The 20708-nt window shown below is 51.2% G+C and overlaps 2 protein-coding genes across 4 annotated transcripts in view; both read left to right on the top strand.

Annotated features, from left to right (window-relative positions):
- Positions 1-20708, top strand: part of Sh3pxd2a (SH3 and PX domains 2A) — a 207517-nt gene that overhangs the window by 50568 nt on the left and 136241 nt on the right. The window lies entirely within an intron of this gene.
- LOC130880047 (ADP-ribosylation factor 1) lies at positions 776-2435 on the top strand. The gene has a single exon (XM_057778869.1). It carries the CDS (start codon positions 850-852, stop codon positions 1393-1395), a length of 546 nt encoding a protein of 181 aa, XP_057634852.1. The 5' UTR covers positions 776-849; the 3' UTR covers positions 1396-2435.

Consider the following 20708-nt stretch of genomic DNA (forward strand, 5'->3'; position numbering starts at 1 on the left):
GGCTGTGGAGGGGCAGGAGGAGAGGCCCCGATGAACCGGTCCCTGGAGGTCAGCTCAGAGTGGCGAACTGGCCACTCAGTTTTTTCCTTTGAGTTACTTGTGGTCTGCTAGAGGTCGTGAAAAAAAGCTGAGTGCCCCACCCCACCCCAGGCACATGAGGTTTGCAGCTCTCTCTCTGTGTAGGAACACCCTTATACAGGTGGGGCTTCTCAGGTCCGGGGGGCTCAGAACCTGACTTGGAACATACGGGAAGGGTGTGGCCAGAGAGGACAGTGTCAGAGCGGATTCCTACACATCTGTGAGAAAGAGAAACAGGACGAGAAGCTGAGTCTTGAGAGCCACGTTTAGAATGCTGCTCTCAGGAGAACTTTCTAGCTAAGCCAAGTCTCTGGGTGCTTAGAGCCTGTTGGAGCCTCTGAGGCAGCCCAGAGTTGTGTGGCTGTCCCTGCACCTAGGTGTCTCCATAGAAACCAGTGCTTTCCTCTTTGAGGGGCTGTGCACACTGGATCCAGGTACCCACCACTCAAGTGTAGAAGTTCAACGATCTCCTGTTCCTATCAGATGCCAAGTCCAATCAGATCGCCTCTCCAGTGTGCCCTGGGAGATCCAAACCCGTTGCTTCCTTGGCTCTTTCTTGGGGTCAGGGTAGAATTATTACCTCATGTTCAGGAAGTTCTTTCTGAGACAGGAAAATCATAACAGAAATTACAGTGTCTTTCTTTTTCCAATATCAGCATGGACTGCTCATTGCTTTAAAACATCTAGGGGGGTGGGAGCGAAACCAACGCCTGGCTGGGAGCAGCCACCGCGGAGGTCTCTGGCCAGTATTGCTTCCACCTGTCCACAAGCATGGGGAATATCTTTGCAAACCTCTTCAAGGGCCTTTTTGGCAAAAAAGAAATGCGCATTCTTATGGTGGGCCTGGATGCTGCAGGGAAGACAACAATTCTATACAAACTGAAGCTGGGTGAAATTGTGACCACCATTCCCACCATTGGTTTCAACGTGGAGACAGTTGAGTACAAGAATATCAGCTTCACTGTGTGGGATGTGGGCGGCCAGGACAAGATCCGGCCACTGTGGCGCCACTACTTCCAGAACACCCAAGGCTTGATCTTCGTAGTGGACAGCAATGATAGAGAGCGTGTGAATGAGGCCCGTGAAGAGCTCATGAGGATGCTAGCTGAAGATGAGCTCCGGGATGCCGTTCTCTTGGTGTTTGCCAATAAGCAGGACCTTCCCAATGCCATGAATGCGGCCGAAATCACAGACAAGCTGGGGCTACACTCTCTACGCCACAGGAACTGGTACATTCAGGCCACCTGTGCCACCAGCGGGGACGGGCTCTATGAAGGACTAGACTGGCTGTCCAATCAGCTCCGGAACCAGAAGTGAACCAGACCCCTCCCCCCCTCACTTCCTCTTCTCCGCCCTCCGCTTTCCTCTCATGTGGCAAACGTGCGACTCTGTGGTCCTGAGTGCCAGAAGCTGTCTCCATGGGTTGGTCACAGTGTGCATCGCACCGTGCTGTACATGTGCAGACGCAGCCTGCAGCCAGGTTTTTATTTAATGTAAATAGTTTCTGTTTCCACTGAGGCAGTTTCTGGTACTCCTATGCAATATTACTTAGCTTTTTTATTGTAAAAAGAGAATCAACTCACTGTCAGTACTGAGAAGGGATTTGGGTGTAGGGGCACCTGGCCTCCGGGAGCCATTGGGCTGTAGACTGGTGTCAGTATCCATTTGGTGGTTGGTTTTTACCCAAACTCAGTGCATTTTTTAAAATAGTTAAAAAAAAAAAATACAGGACAAGAACACTTGAACACACAGAACGGAGACTATGCCTAGTGTAGGTTTTGCAGTAACGGCCTGAATGCTAGTCACTGGATCACCTGTTCCCCCGTGGAAACAGGAGAGAAGGTGGACAAACCACCATCCGCTGCATGGTCACAGTAGAGCCCCCGTGACTCGCCTGTCTTTGGGTCACCTGCATTCCATAGCATTGTGCTTGTACTTGTGCTCACGTGGTCACCTAGGGGTGGGCTGGGAGCCATTGTGGGGTGCAGGGCCCGGCTTCTATTTGGTGTCCGGCCGGGCCAGGTGGCAGTCTACATACCCAGCTTACTCTTGGGCCCACTTGGACGCGCTGGCAGGAGGCCTGGGTCTCACCAGCAGGAGCGCATGCAAGCTGGGAGGGTCGATCCATTCCAGACCCACATCCTGGAGCACCCCCATCTCCATGTGTGAAGTAGCTTTCTCCCTCAGCCTGCAAGGGTCCGATTTGCCATCGAAAGACGACCTCTACTTTTTTCTTTTGTATTTTGATAAACACTGAAGAAGCTGGAGCTGTTAAATTTATCTTGGGGAAATCTCAGAACTGGTTTATTTGGTGTTGTGGAACCTCTTACTGCTTTCAATACACAATTAGTAATCAACTGTTTTGTATACTTGTTTTCAGTTTTCATTTCGACAAGCACTGTAATTATAGCTATTAGAATAAAGTCTCTTAACTATTTGAAAAAAAAATATCTAGGGGAAGTCTTGTAAGTGAGGACTCTTGGGGAGGGGTGCTGTCTGTACTCCAAGTCCTTCAGGACTGCTGAGACCATATCTCAGCTGGAGAAATCATCTGCATGTGACTGTCATACTATAAAAGTTACATACTTTTCATAAAACTGGTATTAACCATGGTCACTAAGGGATGGGTAGAGTGTGTTTTGTAGTTAGAAGCCTTTAGAGGTGAAGGGAGGGTGATACGTAGCTGGCATTCAAGTTACTTTGTCCTAACATGCCCACAATAGACAACATTCATCGATCACACAATCTCTCCCACCAAGTCTGTGACAGACATTGTTAATTGTTCAGGTGCTATATGCCATCTTAGAGTCTCTAAAAGAACAAAATGAGGTCTCTTCACTCCCTCTCGCTTAGCAAAGGACATTTGAGGTGAAACTAAGTGGGCCACCTCTGAGCCTTCTTCTTACCCTTATTTGATAAATGAGGAAAGTGGACCCCATGGCTAACTTTGAACTTGTCCAAAAGTCATAGCATCAGAGACCTGGGAGAGTGGCTCAGTCTTTTTGGTTTTTTTGAGACAGGTTTCTCTGAGCTTTGGGTCCTATCCTGGAACTAGCTCTTGTAGACCAGGCTGGCCTCGAACTCACAGAGATCCGCCTGCCTCTGCATCCCAAGTGCTGGGATTAAAGGCATGCGCCACCACTTGCCCTGCAAGCATAGGGGCCCGATGTTACGATACCTGGAAGTCCACATAAGTGCCAGTTAGTGTAGCAGCTCGCCTGCAGTTCCAGCCTTGGAAAGCAGAGAAAGGATCCCCAGAGCAAGGGGGCTGGCAGGAGTAGCCGTATCAGCAAGCTCTGAGTTTGAGAGACCCTGCCTCATTGGATAAGATGGAAAAGCTGTTAGGGGCAATTACCAACGTCAATCGAAAGGGTCCACGGGTATACTCATCCACACATATCTGTGCCTACCTGTGATGTATACACACATGGAAAAATAAAAATAAAAAAGGAAACAGATAAACCTCCCCCCAAATCATGGCACCAATACGACTTGTGGTACCCTAGCTTGTAGTTCATTCCAGTTGGGGTGGTTCTAATTTTGGGGAGGAGGGCAGGAGCCCCGATGCTTCACTGTCACTGCCGAGATGGCTGCCAGTAGACCGTGGGAGCCCATTCCCTTGACTGTGCCGAGAACAGGACTCTTGCTAGCTTCTAGAAGGGTCTGAAGCAGTCTCTCTCAGGCTCCATTGCTGCCTGGCTCTCGGCCCGTATCACCTCCCTCTTATTGAATAACAAACGCAGCTCCACCAGCAACCATGTCTGTCTGAGTCAGCGCACACCACCTGTGCCTGCCTGGAGCTGCACACCTTGTTTTCCTGGTGTAAGGTATCGTGCCGGGGTGTGTTTGGGTGTCCCGTCAGAGAGGCCTTGGAATGCAGTTGCCGCCCCATGCACCTCCCTCCTGGGTTCCAGGCTCAAAGGCTTGGCCTAGAAAATTCAGTTTGTCTTCACCGAGCCTCATGCACCCTGTTTGGAGGAAGTAGGTGAAGAAATACATAAACTGGCCGTGCACCCCTTCAAGCTGGAGGATGAAGGGAAGGAAGCTCTTTGGTGGTGGTCAGGTGAGTGAGTGTGTGTGTGTGTGTGTGCGTGTGTGTGCAGGTGTGCATGTACAAGAATTCTTAAGTTTCATCTGTGATCACTTCACTCCTTTCCTGCCAGAGGGCATTTCATATTTCTCCTGGTACCTCCTGAGGAGCATCGGTTAAATGCCTGGCGCTCTGTGATCCTGAGGACTCCAGGGGAAGAGGCAGGCTGACAGCAGTAGCTCGAGTGGGAACCGTCAGCTAGTGGCAGGATCCAAGAATGGTAGAGGAGTGTTGCCCTGGTGGGGCTCCTGTAGACCTCCCACACGGGCGTGTGTGCTGGGGCGTCCCAGCTGTGCAGGCTGCTCCCCATTGAAGGCCCAGAGGTCTCTACATCCTGTGCTTCCCGGCTCCAGATGACGGCAACAGTTGGCTTGACGTTCCTGGACTATGCTTATGGGACAGCTAAGATAAGGGATGGCAGCCTGAGTCGTGGGCCTTCCTAGGGAGGACAGAGTTGTCTTGTATCTCTGGGAGAGGTAAACCTCATCACCTCCATCCCTCATCGACCGGCCATGGGGGCCGAGCCTCAGCAGCTAGGTGATCTTAGGTTCTGCAATCCCTGAATCCAAGGGATGCTTGTTCAGGTGGAACTGTAGTAGGGGTAACTGAAGAACTGAGCTGCTTCTGTTATAGCTTGCGTTGAGCTGGGGAAACGAAAAGGGATTTCAGCTCCCCAGAGACCCCCTACTGTTGGATGACATCTCACTGTCCAAGGGTTGGTGCAATTCCTGATGCCACATCCCTGACATCCAAAGTGGGGTGACAGAAGCACAGACAGTGTCAGGCAGATTTACCTGAGTTTGGGCCTCGGCCCCGTCTCTTACTGATGACTGACTGTAGGCTGTCACCCAAGCCCTAGAGCTCCCCACAGCTGGTTGTAGCTGCATTGGTTGTAGCTGCATTGGTTGCAGAACCTGCCTCTGTGGCTATGAACTGTTTGAAAGGACAAAGCACAGGAGACCCTCCCCACCAAGCCAGGAGCAGCCAGCGGACATAGCTGTTAAGGGACTGTGGATGTAGATTCTCTGGGGAATGAAGGCGCTCAGGTCTCAGGTTTCTGCAAGTGCCAGCCCTGCTGGACTTGGGGAACAGTCTCCGGCTACAAAAGGGTCTCGGGCATCTCTGGAGCTTCGCTGAGCGCGTGTTCCTGGCTTGGCCAGGGGACAGCTTTCAGAGCAGCCAGGCCTTGGCTCTGTCTCTAATTAGGGAGCCTTCATCTGTTGCCTGGCAGAACAGAGTGGCCAGTTCAGCCTTGTTGGAATGCTGGAGGACGGGGGGAAGTGGCTAGGCAGTGGGAAGGGGGGCCCCGAGGCTAAATGGATGACATTCAGATATACAAAATAAAACTGAAAAAAGAAAAACTCAAACAGGAAGCATGCGGCTGGTGTCTGGACTTGTGGGGAGATGCTTGCAGAGGTGGCTGTGTGTGTGACAAGCTGGCCATTCTTCCCACTGTGTCTCCCAGGGGCGCCTCTGAAGGCCAGCCTGTCTCCCTCCCCAGTGAGACAGGCTCCTTTTGTCTTGGGTTTCCCAGTGCCTCACTTCTCAGCTTGGAGCCATAGGAAGAGGACTCCCCGGTGGAAGGGTGGTGAGAACCCCTGTGTGTTCAGTGGATACTGGTTGTGCCCACTCTTTCTCCATCGGGCTGTTCAATGGAGGTGCAGCCAAAGCAGAGGGTCTGGACCAGAAGGCCATAGTTCTAAGAAACTCTTGTAGGAGGGCTCAACTCTATAGATCCCATCTATTGCATTACACTATGTGGCCATGAGGGTCTGGAGCCCACACAGGCCTGGAGGCAGGTGCAGCCATCTGGATATCCCTTGTACTTCCGCCTCCTCCCACACCTCTCCCTAGGTGGACAGCCATTCCTACCACTGGGACAGCCACTCGGGCAGGGCAACTACCTGGAGGGGTGACCTCTTAGCCGGCCTGCAAGGTGGACTAGAAGGCACCCAGATGTTTAGGGACATTTTCCCTGTGGCATGTCCCGGTTCCCTGGCAGATGCAGTTTTTCCTACAGGAAGGCCTGTGAGCATTGCCTAGATGGGAAGGCCGGTGGTCATGGCTCTCTGTGTGGGCACGGCTCCCTGCGTTAGCACAGCTCTCTGCAGGGACACTGCTCTTTGTGGATACATGGCCGTCTGCATAGTCATGGCACTCTGCAGGAGCACGACTCTCTGCAGGGACACGGCTCTCGGTGGAGACATGACCGTCTACGTGGTCATGACACTCTGCAGGGACACGGCTCCCTGTGTGAACACGGCTCTCTGCAGGGACATGGCTCTCTGCATGGGCATCACACTCTGTGGGTGCACGGCTCCCTGCAAAGGCATGGCTGTCTGTGGGAACACGGCTCTCTTGCGTGGGCTGCTTTACAAGGCTTCCCCGGGCAACCCCACCCAACTTTTATTTTCTCTCTGGGATTTCTCTTTTTCCATCTGGGTTCCACTTCCTCCCTACTTCCTCCAATGTGGAGAGACTGCTAGAAGCTCTGGCCTGAAAGAGATTCCTGGGGGCAATGACAGAAGACAACTCTGGCCTGGAAAGCAGCCTTAGGAACCTGGGAAGAAGTCATCAAAGTCAGAGTCAGGTCAGCTGTTAGGGGCCCCTGAGGCATGGCAGGAGAGTCAAGTTCAGTTGGGACCACACAGACCTGGCTGGACATCCTGGGTCCAACATACAGTGAACTGGCTCTTCCTCTCAGACCTCCCTCAGAACAGCCCTGCAGCTCTGACCACTCTGCTCCCACCTGAGAGCCGTGGACTTAGTCTTCCTCTCTGCCTCGTGCTTCAGTTCCCAGGCTTTCTGCCAATCAGGGTGCGCCTTTTCAGACAGAAGTCATGTCATACCATGGCCCTGTGCATAAAGCATCCTGAAAGATCTGCCGTCTTTTCCGAATGAACTCTGAACTCCAGCCCCTGACCCCATGTGATCAGTTCTTGTGCCCTTTCAGACTGACCCTGCGTCCCTTGCTGCTACCTCAGAGCCTTCCTCCTGTCCCTGCTGTTCTCTCTTCTCCAGGACTCCCTTCCCCACATCTTTAAGAGTGAATCCCTGAGCATCGGGCCTCTAGTCACGAAGCAAGACCTCCCTCCTAGGCCACGTCAAGGCCTCCCTCCTGGGCCACGTCAAGGCCTCCTTTGACCGCATCAAGGCCTCCTTTGACCACGTCATCTGCCTACCTTGTCTTCAAGTCTCTTCTCTTCGTCTCTCATCTTATCAGCCATTTGTTTGCTCTCACCTTCCCCACAAAAACCTGTGAGCTTTAGGAGAAGAAATAGCTCCACGGCTTCTGTCTTCCCGGTCACTAGAGCAGTGCTTGTTTACCAGGCCAGCAGGGAAGTCATTGTGAATGGATTCTAGGGAGCACCGTCTGTGGGAGATGGTGAGGGGGCCCGCATACTTCTCCACTTCAAAGGGAGGTGTGTTCGGCTTCCAGTCCTTTGGGCAGTCCTGGTCTTCGCCTACGGACTGGTCTGCCGTCACTTGCTGAAGATCTTATCGAATCCATGGGGGGCAAAGAACATTGGGGCTTCTTGAGTTCTAGCTGTGCTTGAAGCACTCTGTGCCCTTGTTCAAATACAGGTTTGGGTGTAGCCAGCGGGCAGGGTGATGCTGCTTTTCCTGATGTCTCTGATATCTCTACTCTTGGTCTCCGTTCTCTGTGTTGATTCTTCTTTCTGTTCAAGTGTGATCTCTGGGCAGAGCCATTTGGTCCTAGCCCAAGGTGACCAGGAAGGAACTGGACCTGGTGAGTTTGGGCTCTTTGAGAGGAACATGTTTGGGCACCTCTAGAAGCTGCCTAGGGATGGTGTGGACTGCCTCGGAGAAATGGCAAGCTTGAAGTCACACATCAGGAGTGTTGGTGGCTGGCTGAGGGGGAGGCAGCCCCTCCCTGCACTTTGTGTCCCTGTACTTGCTGCAGACTTGTAGAACCAGGCTCTCCAGCTGTGGCTCATTCACTTTGGGAGGCAGGGCTGGCAGGGCTGGGGAAGGATGGCTCGCTTTGAGCAGAAGTCCCCATGCAGGGACTGTGCTGCCTGAGCTATGGCCCCAGATCATTCCTAGGCGGACTCTACATTTTACAGTCTTCCCTCTTTCAGTTTAGTTCAGGAGACCTTGACTAAACTCCCTGTATCAGGATAATGCAACCACTGTCTAACAAACTCTCAGTGACTTAACATAAGAAACTTTCATTTTCTGTTTGTGTCCCAGACCAAAATAAGTCAGTGGCAGGTGGCAGGTTCAGCTCCAGGAAGCCATTCAGGAGTTGGGGCTCACCCATCTGCAGACCTCATCTCCCGTGGATTTATATCCAGCTGGAAGTTACTGAGGCCACTGGAGGAGTGCAGGGAGAGTTTCATAGGTTGTGCCTGTGGAGTTGAGGGTGGAGCCTGCTCAAGTTCCACCAATCAGGATGCGGTCATGTGACTATACTGCCAGCAAGAGAGGCTAGGAAGCCTGGGTTAGATGTGTCCAGTGTGTTTTGACCACTGTGGTGAACACTGGGACTTTCAATCACTTCTATACACTTCCAAGCATTGACAGGTCACGTGAACAGGTCATGTGACAAAAGTGAAGTTCTGGAAGCCACCTGCAGAGGAGGGAGCTGCAGGACAGTGTGCTGTGCTGGTGAGGACCACAGACAGCTGTGCAGTGTGTGGGGACGCTTGTGAGGCAGCAGGACACAAGACTACACGTACCCCTGATGCAGAGGTCCTGAGCATGCTGGTCCCATGCGGATGGCAGAGAGCCAGTAGCGGGGATGAAGCCCGAGGCAGCAGCATTCAGAGCTGGTGTTTTCTTGGCACCGTGATTACTGGGACATTAGTGATATTCATGTAGTTGTGAAATTTGTAATGGACAAAGGGGAGCATTGGGGAGGTGACCTCCCCGAGTTCCTGGTTCAGACAGTAACCCTAGCCAGAACTCAGAAGGCCTGCGTGTCCTTTGCTGGGCTCCCTTGTCTGCACAGACAATAATAGTAGCTTTGTGGAGGTGCCTGGACCCCGTGCTGCAACCCCAGTGCGTTTGCTGCCTGGAAAGGCTTGGCTGGGTCTGTCCCGCACTCTCTGTGGTCATAGCTGCTCTCTGGCCCCAGACAAGCAGAGGCGAGCTCCTGGGTAGCTAAGCCTCAGGGGGAAGGCTGGTAAAAGAGCTGGGCTCTGCCACTCCACCCTTGCCTTCTCTTCAGCCTCTTCTTTTGTTTTTCCTTTTGTACAAGACATTTGTGGGGAAAGAACTTTAAGGCCTGGAAAGACCCTGACCCATGTAGAACAGAGTAGACAGCTGGGCATGGGGGTGCATACCTTTAATCCCAGCACTCGAGAGGCAAAAGTAGACGATCTCTGTGAGTTCAAGGTCAGCCTGGTCTACAGAGTGAGTTCCAGGACAGCTAGGGCTACATAGTGAGACCTTGCCTCAAAACACACACACACACAGAGGAAGAAGGAGGAGGAAGAGGAGGGGGAGGAGAAAGAGGAGGAGGAAAAGAAGGAGGAGGAGGGGAAGAAGAGGAAGAAGAAGAAGAAGAAGAAGAAGAAGAAGAAGAAGAAGAAGAAGAAGAAGAAGAAGAAGAAGAAGAAGAAGAAGAAGAAGCAGCAGCAGCTAGAACTGAGGAAACAGCAGGGAACGAAGCCACTTGGGTTACATAAAGAAGGAAGACATTAGCGTGCCATCATACCCATCCTGACATCCTGCTTGGCCTCTCTCTCCATCAGGAGGGCACGTTAGAGCCTAGAACAGAATCTCATTGCCTTGGACAGCAGTTTGGCCCTAAAGGTCTGCCTAAGCCTCATCTCTGTTCTCTGTCCCAAACTTTGGGCAGAGTTTGATCTCAGGGTACCAAGGGCAATTTGGGAACCACAATCTTAGCCATACTGAAGGTAAGAATAAAAACCTGAGACTGGGGGAAAGGTTCCATTCTGTTCTCTTCCCCTCTTCTCACATCTTCAGGACCTCTTCCCTCTTTTTTTCTTGGATGTTCTGGAAAGATGTTCTGGAACAGGGAGGTGTTGGCAACTTTGGGGATAGTTTAGAAACCTCAGGAGGGGTCTCTGGCAAGGCTAAGAGACCACAGGTTTCTAGGAGGAAGCTGGGTGATCGTAGCCAGACTTCACCTCCATGTGGTTGTTACTACCCTGCCCTGACCAGGCATCAGTAGCGCTCTGGCCAACTGCTCTCCTCCCCACAGATGTGTCTTTACCTAGCCAGTTGTGTCTTTCTAGAATTCACTTTGCATGTGTTCCTCCTCTGCTCAGCATCCTCCAGGGACTCCCTGTTGCCTCCAGCAGGAAGTCCAATTTCCTCCTCTCAGATTCAGCCCCTCCCTCCTCAGGATCAGGACCCTCCAGTCCAGGCTGCCTTCCTGAGTGAAGGAGGAAGAGCCAGGGAGTACCATCACTGGGCATTGCAGTCTTGTGAGTAGGTTGAGGGTGCCCTGTTCTCTGGGGAAACTACATCTCATGGCATGCGTGGCCTGTTCACTTCTCCCAAAGCCAGGCTGGAAGCTGGCTAAGCCCACACATCTGCCCTGGCGTGGTTGCCCCTGGCTTTCCCGGTGGTTGGCTCCTCTGGTATGACGCCTACCCTTCCCTCTTGGCCAGAGAGAGCTGAAGGGTGTGGGGACTAACATGGGATGAAGCTAAGAGTTTTAGGATGCAAAGGGCCGTCAAGTCACCGAGGATGGACACTAAAGGCCTTTCAGCCATTGACAGTAAGGGGTGGCTAGGCCTAGCGGATGCTGCCCAGCTTTCCTGGGAGCTAGAAGGCTTCAGGACAGCACCAGAGATGAAATGGCACCAGGAGTCTGGAGTCACTGTCTTAAGGCAGCCCGGGTATCCCAGACTGACAGTAAGCCTACCCTTACCTGTGCCATCTCACTCACCCACACCCTGCTCCGCGGCACTGTTCTTACTCAGAGAGGATGGTCTAGCTTTGTGTCAACTTGACACAAGCCAGAGTCATCAGAGAAGTGAGAAAATGCCTCCATAAAATCAGGCTGTAGACAAGCCTGTGGAGAATTTTCTTAATCAGTGGTTGATAGGAGAGTGTGCCTCAAGTGTCCCGTGACTGAGTTCCACTGCCGCACCGCGTCTGATGGTTTCCTCCGTTCTCCGCAGTTCTAACCATGTTGCGTGTTTTCCCTCTTCCACCTCACATCAGTCCCCAGGGAAGAGGCAGGGGTAATGTGCCAATCTTTCAGCAGCCCTTTCTTGAGTGTTTTTGCTATGCCCATGGATACGGACACGACAGCTATTTCCTCAGTGGGGTTACTGTGGCCCAGAGAGGGTTTCCCAGTTCACCAAGTCTTTGGCAGGCTGGAACTGGAACCCTCCACTTGACTCCGGTCCAGTGCTCTTTCTCTTCCATGTATGTGGCGTGAGCCCATGGGGAAGACTGGGGTAGCCAGCCTGCTTGGGCACCTTCCAGGCACCAGAGAGAGGGCTCACAGTCTGGAAATAGCTCTGATAGTACTGTCCGCATGTCACTGGTTTCCTCCCTCTCTGTGAGTCCCTCAGCAGGTGGTAGGCGATTGGCCCAGCCTCCACCATGTTAAATGTAACACATGTCCTGATGTCCTGGCTGAACTTCCTCCCCCAACACACAAACACCCGCTGAACTGCTGGGAAAATCTGAGGCCTCCACTCTGAGACTGGCCCACGCACATCAGCTGGGCAGCTCCCTGGGGCCCCTGGATACTCACAGCTAGGTAGGGCCTGGCCAAAATAGCTTCCCCATCTGCTTCCCACTATCCCCACTAGCTCCTCGGCCTCAGAATAGAGCATACTGGTTAGACTGTGCTGCAGTCCCCGCCTAGCAGACAAGGGAACAGATCTGTTCCCCGCCTAGCAGACAAGGGAACAGATCTGTATAGAGCTGCCCGGCTCAGCCTGTTTATTCCTCATGTTTACTAACTTGCTGTGCCAAGCCACTGCAACTCCAGCAAGACTTCTGGGAGGAGGAGGGCAGCAAGTTCCCTTTAGAGGTTATATGTTGTCTTAAGGTGTATGTGTCCACACGCATGGCGTGCGCGCCTGTGTGTGCGTGCCTGTGTGTGTGTGTGTGTGTGCATGTGTAGAGAATAATGCTTTCCCAGTCCATATATTTTCAACTAAATCCCAGTCCTCAGGAAGTGGCCATATCTTTGAGATGAGGTCTGTTCTGGAGTAGGCCAGGTCTCCTGTGCAGCGTGACTGATAACCTTCTCAAAGGGGACATTGGGTCACAGGGAGAGAGGTATGTGCAGACAAAGGTGACGCTTCATTAGCCACGGAGTGTCCTGTGTGGCCATAATGACCAGAAACTATGGCGAAGCGAGCAGCAAAGTCTCCCTTGCAGCCCTGAGAAGGAGCCAAGGCTCCTGACATTTTGGGTTTGGGATTCTGGACTCAGAACTGTGGGACAATAGGCCCATGTCATTTATACCACCTAATTTATGATACTGTGCCATGATGGCCCTGACAAAATAATCCAGTCAGAAAGCACATGGCCTGGGGTTGTGACTCAGTTAGTGGGGCCATTGCTTAGCATGCACTGTGTCCTGGGTTTAATCCCCCCAGCACAATGTAAACTGGCTGTGGTGGCCCTTGCCTGCATTGAGAGGTGGAGGCAGGCAGAGTTCATAGTCCTTCATCCTCAGCTGCACCCCACGTTCTAAACAAAGCCCAGCCTGGGCTATATGAGACTCTGTCACAACACACACAGACACACACACACACACACGGAGGAGGTGGGGAAGCTATATGCCAAGAAGTGAGGGTGACCTCTAGAAGCTGATGGAGGCTTGGGGAATCTTTTCTCCTGGAGCTTCAGGAAGAGACACCTCTCTGACCCCACCAGCCCGGATGGAGGTGGCTGTTCGGTGAGCATTGGTTCCTCAGCAGCTCCTGCAATGTCTCTCCTACCCCTCCACCCCTAGAGCCCACAGCTATGAGTGGCAATGTCCTCCAGCTGACTTCTGGCAATGGCTCCATCCTTTGCATTTCTGGGGCCACATCAGCATGTCTGGCCCACTTTTGAGATGCACGCTGGGCACCCACCCTTACCAACACTGATGCCAACCGTGTGCTCACTCCCAAGCCTCCACCCTGGATCTCACCACTTTCCCTGATACATGGCGGCATTTCGCGGGATTCAGTAGCAAGGCTTCTCAGTCCACTCTGCCTGCCTCCTGTAGCAGCACCAACCCTCACACTCACAAGCCTCTGCTCTTGTCCTCCGGTTGAGCGCCTGTCTTCCTTTTGCTCCCACTGTGTTAATTCAGAGCCTAGCTTCCTGGTCCTCTCGGGGAAGTCTGCTTTGCCTGCCCAGTCCCTCATCTTGACCCCTCCCTAACTTTTATTATGTGTAAGCAACATGACCCTCATCCAAAGCCACCCTATTCCTGTGCGGGTGTCCCAGCTCACTCAGAGTCTGGGCCATGATTCACACTGTGGATCCTGTTAATGCAGCGTGTAGACCACCATGGTAAAGGGAAGGGGCTTGGATCAGTGATAGCTGTGTGATTTCCAGAACACACTCAAGAAGGACTTCTTTAACTTGTTGCAGACTTTGGAAGCTACAGTGGACCCCTTTAGGCAATGGGGAATGTTCTAGTACCCTATATTTTGGCTTTAGCATGTTATGGTTCTATGACCCAACAACCAAGTCATCCTTGCCAGGGTGGAAGAGTCCTTTCTGTTGCCCTCTTCTTTCTTTGGCTTCCTTAATGTCGGTGTGAGTGTAAGGTCAGCTGTGGGGGTCTACAGTGTTGGGTCAGCTGTAGGGGACTGCAGTGTTGGGTCAGCTGTGAGGCTGTAGTGTTGGGTCTGCTGTGAGGCTGTAGTGTTGGGTCAGCTGTGAGGGGCTGTAGTGTTGGGTCTGCTGTGAGGCTGTAATGTTGGGTCAGCTGTGAGGGGCTGTAGTGTTGGGTCAGCTGTGAGGGGCTGTAGTGATTTTGATGGGGGACTTGAATCCATCCTACCGTCCAACATCAGCTTCAGCATCTGGGATCTCTAATCACCGCCCCATTCTAGGAGACCCCCTTCTGTCCTACAGTGAACCATAGCCCCATCCCTCATCCTCTTGTTCTCCAATCTTCTTTTTTTAATGAGTTGTGGCATCTTGCCCGTTGCTTGGACTCCAGAGGGTAACCAGATTAGCTGGTATGGTTTTGGAGCCACTGTCCACACTGGTTTGCTCTGTGTTATGTGTATGTAGGTCTTAAAGTACGGGGGAGAATGTTAATGAATGTATCTCAGGGAGAGACCATGTTAACAAAAGTGCCCTCCACTCCTAGCCCTGCTCTGCTGGGCTCTCATTCTACTCAGTATTGAGAACCCCCCCCCGTCCTTCCTTCCCCATCTTTCCTCATCTATCCCTTGCTCGCTCGTGCCTTCTTCCTCTCTCCATTTTTACTGAATTGTGGTCAGATACACTAAGCACAATATTTACCACTTGAGCCTTTGTGAACTGCATAGTTCAGGGATGCTAATGTGTTCCTTTGTCGAACGCCCACATTTTTTTCTCCAGGTCTTTTTTTATTTTCTCTTCAAGGACTTCCTGTCTTATACCATCCAGGGATTAAATTGTTTTTAATGAGAACCAAAAGAAAAAAAAAGGTCACCTCTTGAGAAATCTCTGAGTTTGTGTGTAACTTATTGGTTGTGAACGCCAACGGCTTCATTTCCTCCCAGCACTAGAGCTTGACTCAGGGCCTTGAACGTGCTGGGCATGGCCTCTTTTTACATTTGATTTTGAAACTAGATCTTTCTGAGTTGCCCAGCCTGGCTTTGAACTCACTCTGTAGCACTGGAGGGCCTTGAACTTTCCATCCTTTTGCCTCAGCCTCTCGATTAGCTGGTTTTACAGGTCTGTACCACAAGACCTAGGTTCCTTTCTAGACTGAATGCCTCTCAGCAAACACTGTGTACACAAACACTGCGCGCACATACACGTACTTGTTGTTGTTCATTCTTTTATTTTTGGTTTTCCGAGACAGGGTTTCTCTATAGCTTTGGAGCCTGTCCTGGAACTAGCTCTTGTAGACCAGGCTGGCCTTGAACTCACAGAGGTCCTGCTCTGCCTCCCAAATGCTGGGATTAAAGGCGTGCACCACCACCGCCTAGCTGTGTGTTCATTTTTAATTAGAACAAATAACAAATGTAAATGAAAAATGTGTAAAGTCTTCACACACTCTGAACAACAAATTAAAGAGTGGAAGTCTCCATTGTTAAGGTAGCTGTTCTTACTGGGGACGTGATACACGCTGCTTTAGTACCAGCACTTGGGGGAAGAGGCAGGCGGGGCTGAGTTTCAGGCTAGTCTAGGCTCCAGTTAGTGATGCCCTGTCTTAAAAAAAAAAAAGCCCCCTAGATTAGTGTGTGAATCCTATGCATTTCCTCCTCCCCAATCTCAAGAGCTTTTATTTTAGAGCAGCGGTTCTTAACCTGTGGGACACCACGACCCCTTTGGGGGTTGAATGAACCTTTCACGGGGGTCACCCAAGGACCATAGGAAAATACAGATATTCACTTTACAATTCATAACCGTGGTAAAATTAAATTTATGAAGTAGCAATGAAATAGTTTTATGGTTGGGGGGTCGCCACAACATGAGGAACCGTATTAAAAGGGTTGCAGCATTAAGAAGGTTGAGAACCACTGTTTCATAATCAACCTAAAAATTGTTAATTGCAGAGGTTCTAAAACCACTAATTTTGAAAAAGAAAAAATTTAAGACTTAACAAAATCCTCTAGAGATCGAGAGGATGGTATTGGGGGGTGGGTGTCACCAGACAGCATGAAGTCCTGAAACAGACTGGAGTTCATTGACTTTTTGACAAGAACTTAAGCTAATTTAGAAGGCAGAGGAGCCTTCTCAGCAGGCTAGCAGACTGCTCCGATAATGGGGTATCCACCCCTGAAATCTATGCTGACATTCGATAGCAGGTTTAATTTGAACAGAGAATTCTGCCAAACTCCCTTGTCCCCCAAATAAGAGGATTTTGCTAAATAAATACTTTAGAGGTAGCACCTAGTCCCCCCCACCCATTTTGTTATTTATATACTATCATGTCACATGGGTCCATCAGGAGGCCTCACTGTTTAGGGGCAAAGAGTTCTCCTCTTCAGTACTTAAATAAACAAGAGTAAACCACAGGACTGTGGCTGTTCCATAGTTAGCTGGTAGAGTATTTGTCTCACATGCCCAAAGCCCTGAGTTGGTTTTATCTGTTTTACCACACAAAACAGACGTGGTGGTGTGTGCTGGTAATCCCAGCAGGCAGACAGGAAGATCAGAAGTTCAAGGTTATCCTCAGCCTCGAAGTGGGTTCCGGGCCAGCTTGGCCTCCGTAAAACCCTGTCTCAAGGGGTGGGGGTAGCTGGTGTAAATCACAAAGGCTGTGTCAGTTTGTCAACTAGGATTAACAAATTTTTTTTTTAATATTTATTTATTTTGTATACACATATATGCCTGCAGGCCAGAAGAGGGCACCAGACCTCATTACAGATGGTTGTGAGCCACCATGTGGTTGCTGGGAGTTGAACTCAGGACCTTTGGAAGAACAGACAACGCTCTTAACCACTGAGCCATCTCTCCAGCCCCCTAGGATTAACAAATTTGAAGTTCTGTTGGGATTCAAAGAAGGAACATGGTGCCCTTTGGCTGGGACTGTCCTAAAGGACTCTTAGAGTAGGTCTCACTGGGAAGGCCATCCGGGAGCACAGGGACTGGGAGGCGCGTACAGGGTGAGATGCTGCGCTTAGCATTCTCTCATTTAACTGGTCGGGGGTTTTGTGATAGTGCTTTGGTGTGTAGCCTCGAGCGCTGGGATGCTGGGGTTACCAGAGGGAGCTGCCACGCTGGCTTGCCTTTACTACCACTGCCTCTGCGATGCACAGCGACCCCAGCAGCTAACACAGGAGCTGCCAAGGCCACAGGACAAATGGGTTTCCTTGCTCACTTGTGGTCCTACAGACTGGGAGCTGGGCACTTCTCTTTTTTAAGGGAAATTTGTAGGGCTTCACTGAGAAATTCTGCCACACACCCGGAAGTGTTCTTTTTGTTCCCTGGGTAGAAACGGTCTAACTCTAAAGGATTAAGGTGGAAACAGTGGATGGAGCTCCTCCCTCTCAGCAGGTCAGCAGTTGGACCTCTTGGGTTACAGATGTGCCCCAGTTGGGTGGGCCCACCTCCTTTCTCCCCAGAGTTTATTACTGCGGAGCCCAGCCCTGGGAGAGGGTGGAATCAGCTTTCCCTGGCCGAGCCAGCTCCTGGAACCGAACTGTCCAGTATCTCTCTCACGACCCACCCCTTAGCTAAACAGTCCGCGCTGAAGGGTTTGCGCTGTGCTTTAAAGGCTGCTGTGGCCAGGCACTTCTCGTTCCAGGACCGACCCTGGCAAGGAGACCTGCTTTTCTTCTGTCCTGACTCAGGGCCTCCAAGGGTGACAGGAGACTCTACTTGCCTGAAAAAGTGGTCACAGCAGAACTCCACAGTCCTTCTCATTGCCCAAGCTCCTAGGCTTCCTCCTCGGGAAAGCCTGGCCAGGTCTTCAGCTTATTCATCTCTCTGTAGGACTCAGCCTTACCCGTCAGGCACTGTGCGGCTTGCCCGGCTCCGAAGGGGCTACATTGGCGCTGGATATCTAGTGTGGACACACTGCCCACCGTCCAGCCATCTTAGGCCCTTAACTGTGCAGCCCTCCCAGACCAAGGGCTGCTGCCTTCACACACTGCTGGCTCAGCTCCATTACGTCACCTTTGTTTGGTTTCTGCTCTGGAGTCATGGCCAGGGCTTTTGATTTCTTTGGAAGGCGACCTGTCGCTAGATGAAGTATCACTGGCAGCTGTTTAGCCTGGCTTTGTGTTCCATTTCCGTGGGTCGTAGGACTCATGACTGGGAGGATCCCACTCCACGGCTCTGCTAACTTAGCTGTGGTGCATTAGGTCATGGGGCCTGGGCACCACACCTGAGGGCTACCAGTACGAAATGAGCCAGCCGGGGGCTCACAGCTCTGGGAAAGCCCTGTTGACCCAGGACTCAGCAGATGGCCTCATATTGGCTGGGGTAGAGTGGGATGCTAGTTAAACAGAAGTACGCCAAGAGGAAGCCGTGCTCTTTAGGGAGAGGGAGGCAGTGGGCCCTTGCGCTGTGCCCTCACACCCCCAGGAGCCGTCTAGAGAAAACTGTCCCCACACTTGCCAGGCTATCAGATGACCCTGCATCCCCAGGAGGCACAAAGACCCACTGTGGAAATTCAGGTTGTGCTTCCACTGGGAAGGCGGCCGGAGTGTGACATCATTGTCAAGCCCGAGTTGTCTGACTCTTTACCCAGAAGCCTCCTCCTCAGCCACTATGGCGCCCTGTACCCCAGCCGCCTCTCCCCCGCAGAGCACACAGGAGGATCACTGCGCCCTGACCTGTGCTGTTCCACAGACACACAGTGTGAGCTCCATAGGTAATCACAGCAGTTTCTGGGAGCCACTTTAAAATGTGAAAGGAAGCAGGCAAAGTTAATTTTTCCCCCTCCCCCAAAGTTAAATTTTAAAATATTTTTATTTGGGGACTGAAAAGAGGCTCGGTGGTTAAGAGCCCTTTGTGGTCTTGCAGAGGGTCTGGGTTCATGTAGCACCATATGGGGGGTGGCAGCCACCTGTAACTCCAGCTCCAGGGCTTCTGATGCCGCTGGCCTCTGTTGACACTTGTGTTCATGTGCACAAATACACACACACACACACACAGGGTTAAAGATAAAAATACATAAAATAAAAGTAAATGTTTCATTTATAAGTTGTTCTAGAGTATTCTCGACATATCATCAATACCAAATTCTTTTTTTCCCATTTTTTAATTTTATGTTATGTTTTGCCTGCATGTTTATCTATGTATCACATGTATGCAGTGCTTGAGGAGGCCAGAAGGAGGCGTTGGACCCTCTGGAACTAGGGTTACAGATGGCTGTGAGCTGTGTTGACGGATTCAGACTGGGGTCCTCTGGAGGAACAGGCAGAGCTCTTAATTACAGAGCCATCTCTCTAGCCCCTAGTACAAAATTCTTAATGAAACACTTTTCCTTCCCTTCCCCTCCACCCGTCCCCTCTCCTTTTATTCCTCTCCCTCTCTTCTCTTGTATACTCCTTATCCGGCATGTCTTACCCCTACCTCAGACTGGACTGGCTGCATTGCAAGGGACCCTTGTCAGGTGCAGACAGAGGTTACTCTGTGGGTCATACATACATACAGCTTTGCTATAGGCAGTCTGCACACTCGCAGTTTCCATAGCAATTCTGAACTGGAGAAGTGAAGGCACCTAGGCCCCAACCCAGCCTCTTAGAACCAGAACTACGTTCTCATCACTCACTGATGCCTCGTATGCTGGGTGAAGGTTGTGAAAGCCCAGCATGGGAGCTCCTTCATGGCGATGTTGCCATCTGGCTTATTCCTAATATGTAGCAGAGAAACTGTCATCTGGAAGGCATACCGTGTCTTAGCGGAAAGGAATGAGTGCAGGAATAGCCCGAGTCCCTCCCTGCCCACTCCTCCCAGCGCCCCGTTCCCTGTGCTCAGTGCGAGTCAGAATCTGAGGTCCAAAGGAAAACGTTGGAGTCAGAGATGAGAGTGGCAGAGCTGGAGGGCACTTTAGAGTTTGTCACCTGAGGAGAAACTAGAGATTACAAAGTCAGGGCACGGAGGAGGAGGGCAGTCAGGAGGTGAAGAAGGCCAGCACGGTGGTGCACACTTGTAACCTCAGCACGTGGGAGGCTGAGGCGTGAGGATCAAGAGTTCACAGCTATCTGGGGTGTATAATGGCCAGTGTTGCCCTATAGCAGGACTTGCTCGAGTTCCTCAGTGATGCAGCCTCTTAGGTGAGGTCTCACAGCTTGCTGTGACCCCAGCACACCCTGGTTCCAGAGAAAGTTAATTCAGAAAAGCATAGCACTCCATATCTGGGTGTCTGACTGGGCCCTCCTTTGGCCTCAGATATCTCAATGCTGTCCCTTCAGACCCTTTACGGAGCCATTACTTGGAGGCCCCAGGCCTGGCCGACACATGGTATTATATATCTTCAATATTTTGGAAAAGATTCATTTATAAATATGCATAGGATAAAATTGAGAAGGATGTTATTAAGGAAGCGTGGAGAGACACGTGGTGTGAAGATGTTAATTAAGTGATATATATAGAGCAGCGACAGGTCGGAAACAGGGTGACGGGCAAACGAGCTGTGGGCCACGCGGACACCGAAATTTTGTGTCATAATTAAAAATGGCAGTATGGCCGGGCATGGTGGCACACACTTGTAATCCTAGCACTTGGAAAACTGGGTATCCTGGGCTACATTGTGAGACCATGTCTTTAAAAGAAAAAAAAAAAGAATGTTGATATTGACATAGGGCTGGGACTGTAGCCCAGTGGTAAAGCATTTGCTTAGTTTGTACAAGGCCTTAACACTTCAAAATAATGCTAATATGGAAATACTCATCTATATGGAAAAAATGTTCAGTGTATGGCATGAGAGGATTGATGAGGTCACTTTATTTATACACACAGGAAG

The sequence above is a fragment of the Chionomys nivalis genome, chromosome 8 (assembly GCF_950005125.1).
Source record: "Chionomys nivalis chromosome 8, mChiNiv1.1, whole genome shotgun sequence".
Classification (NCBI taxonomy): domain Eukaryota; kingdom Metazoa; phylum Chordata; class Mammalia; order Rodentia; family Cricetidae; genus Chionomys; species Chionomys nivalis.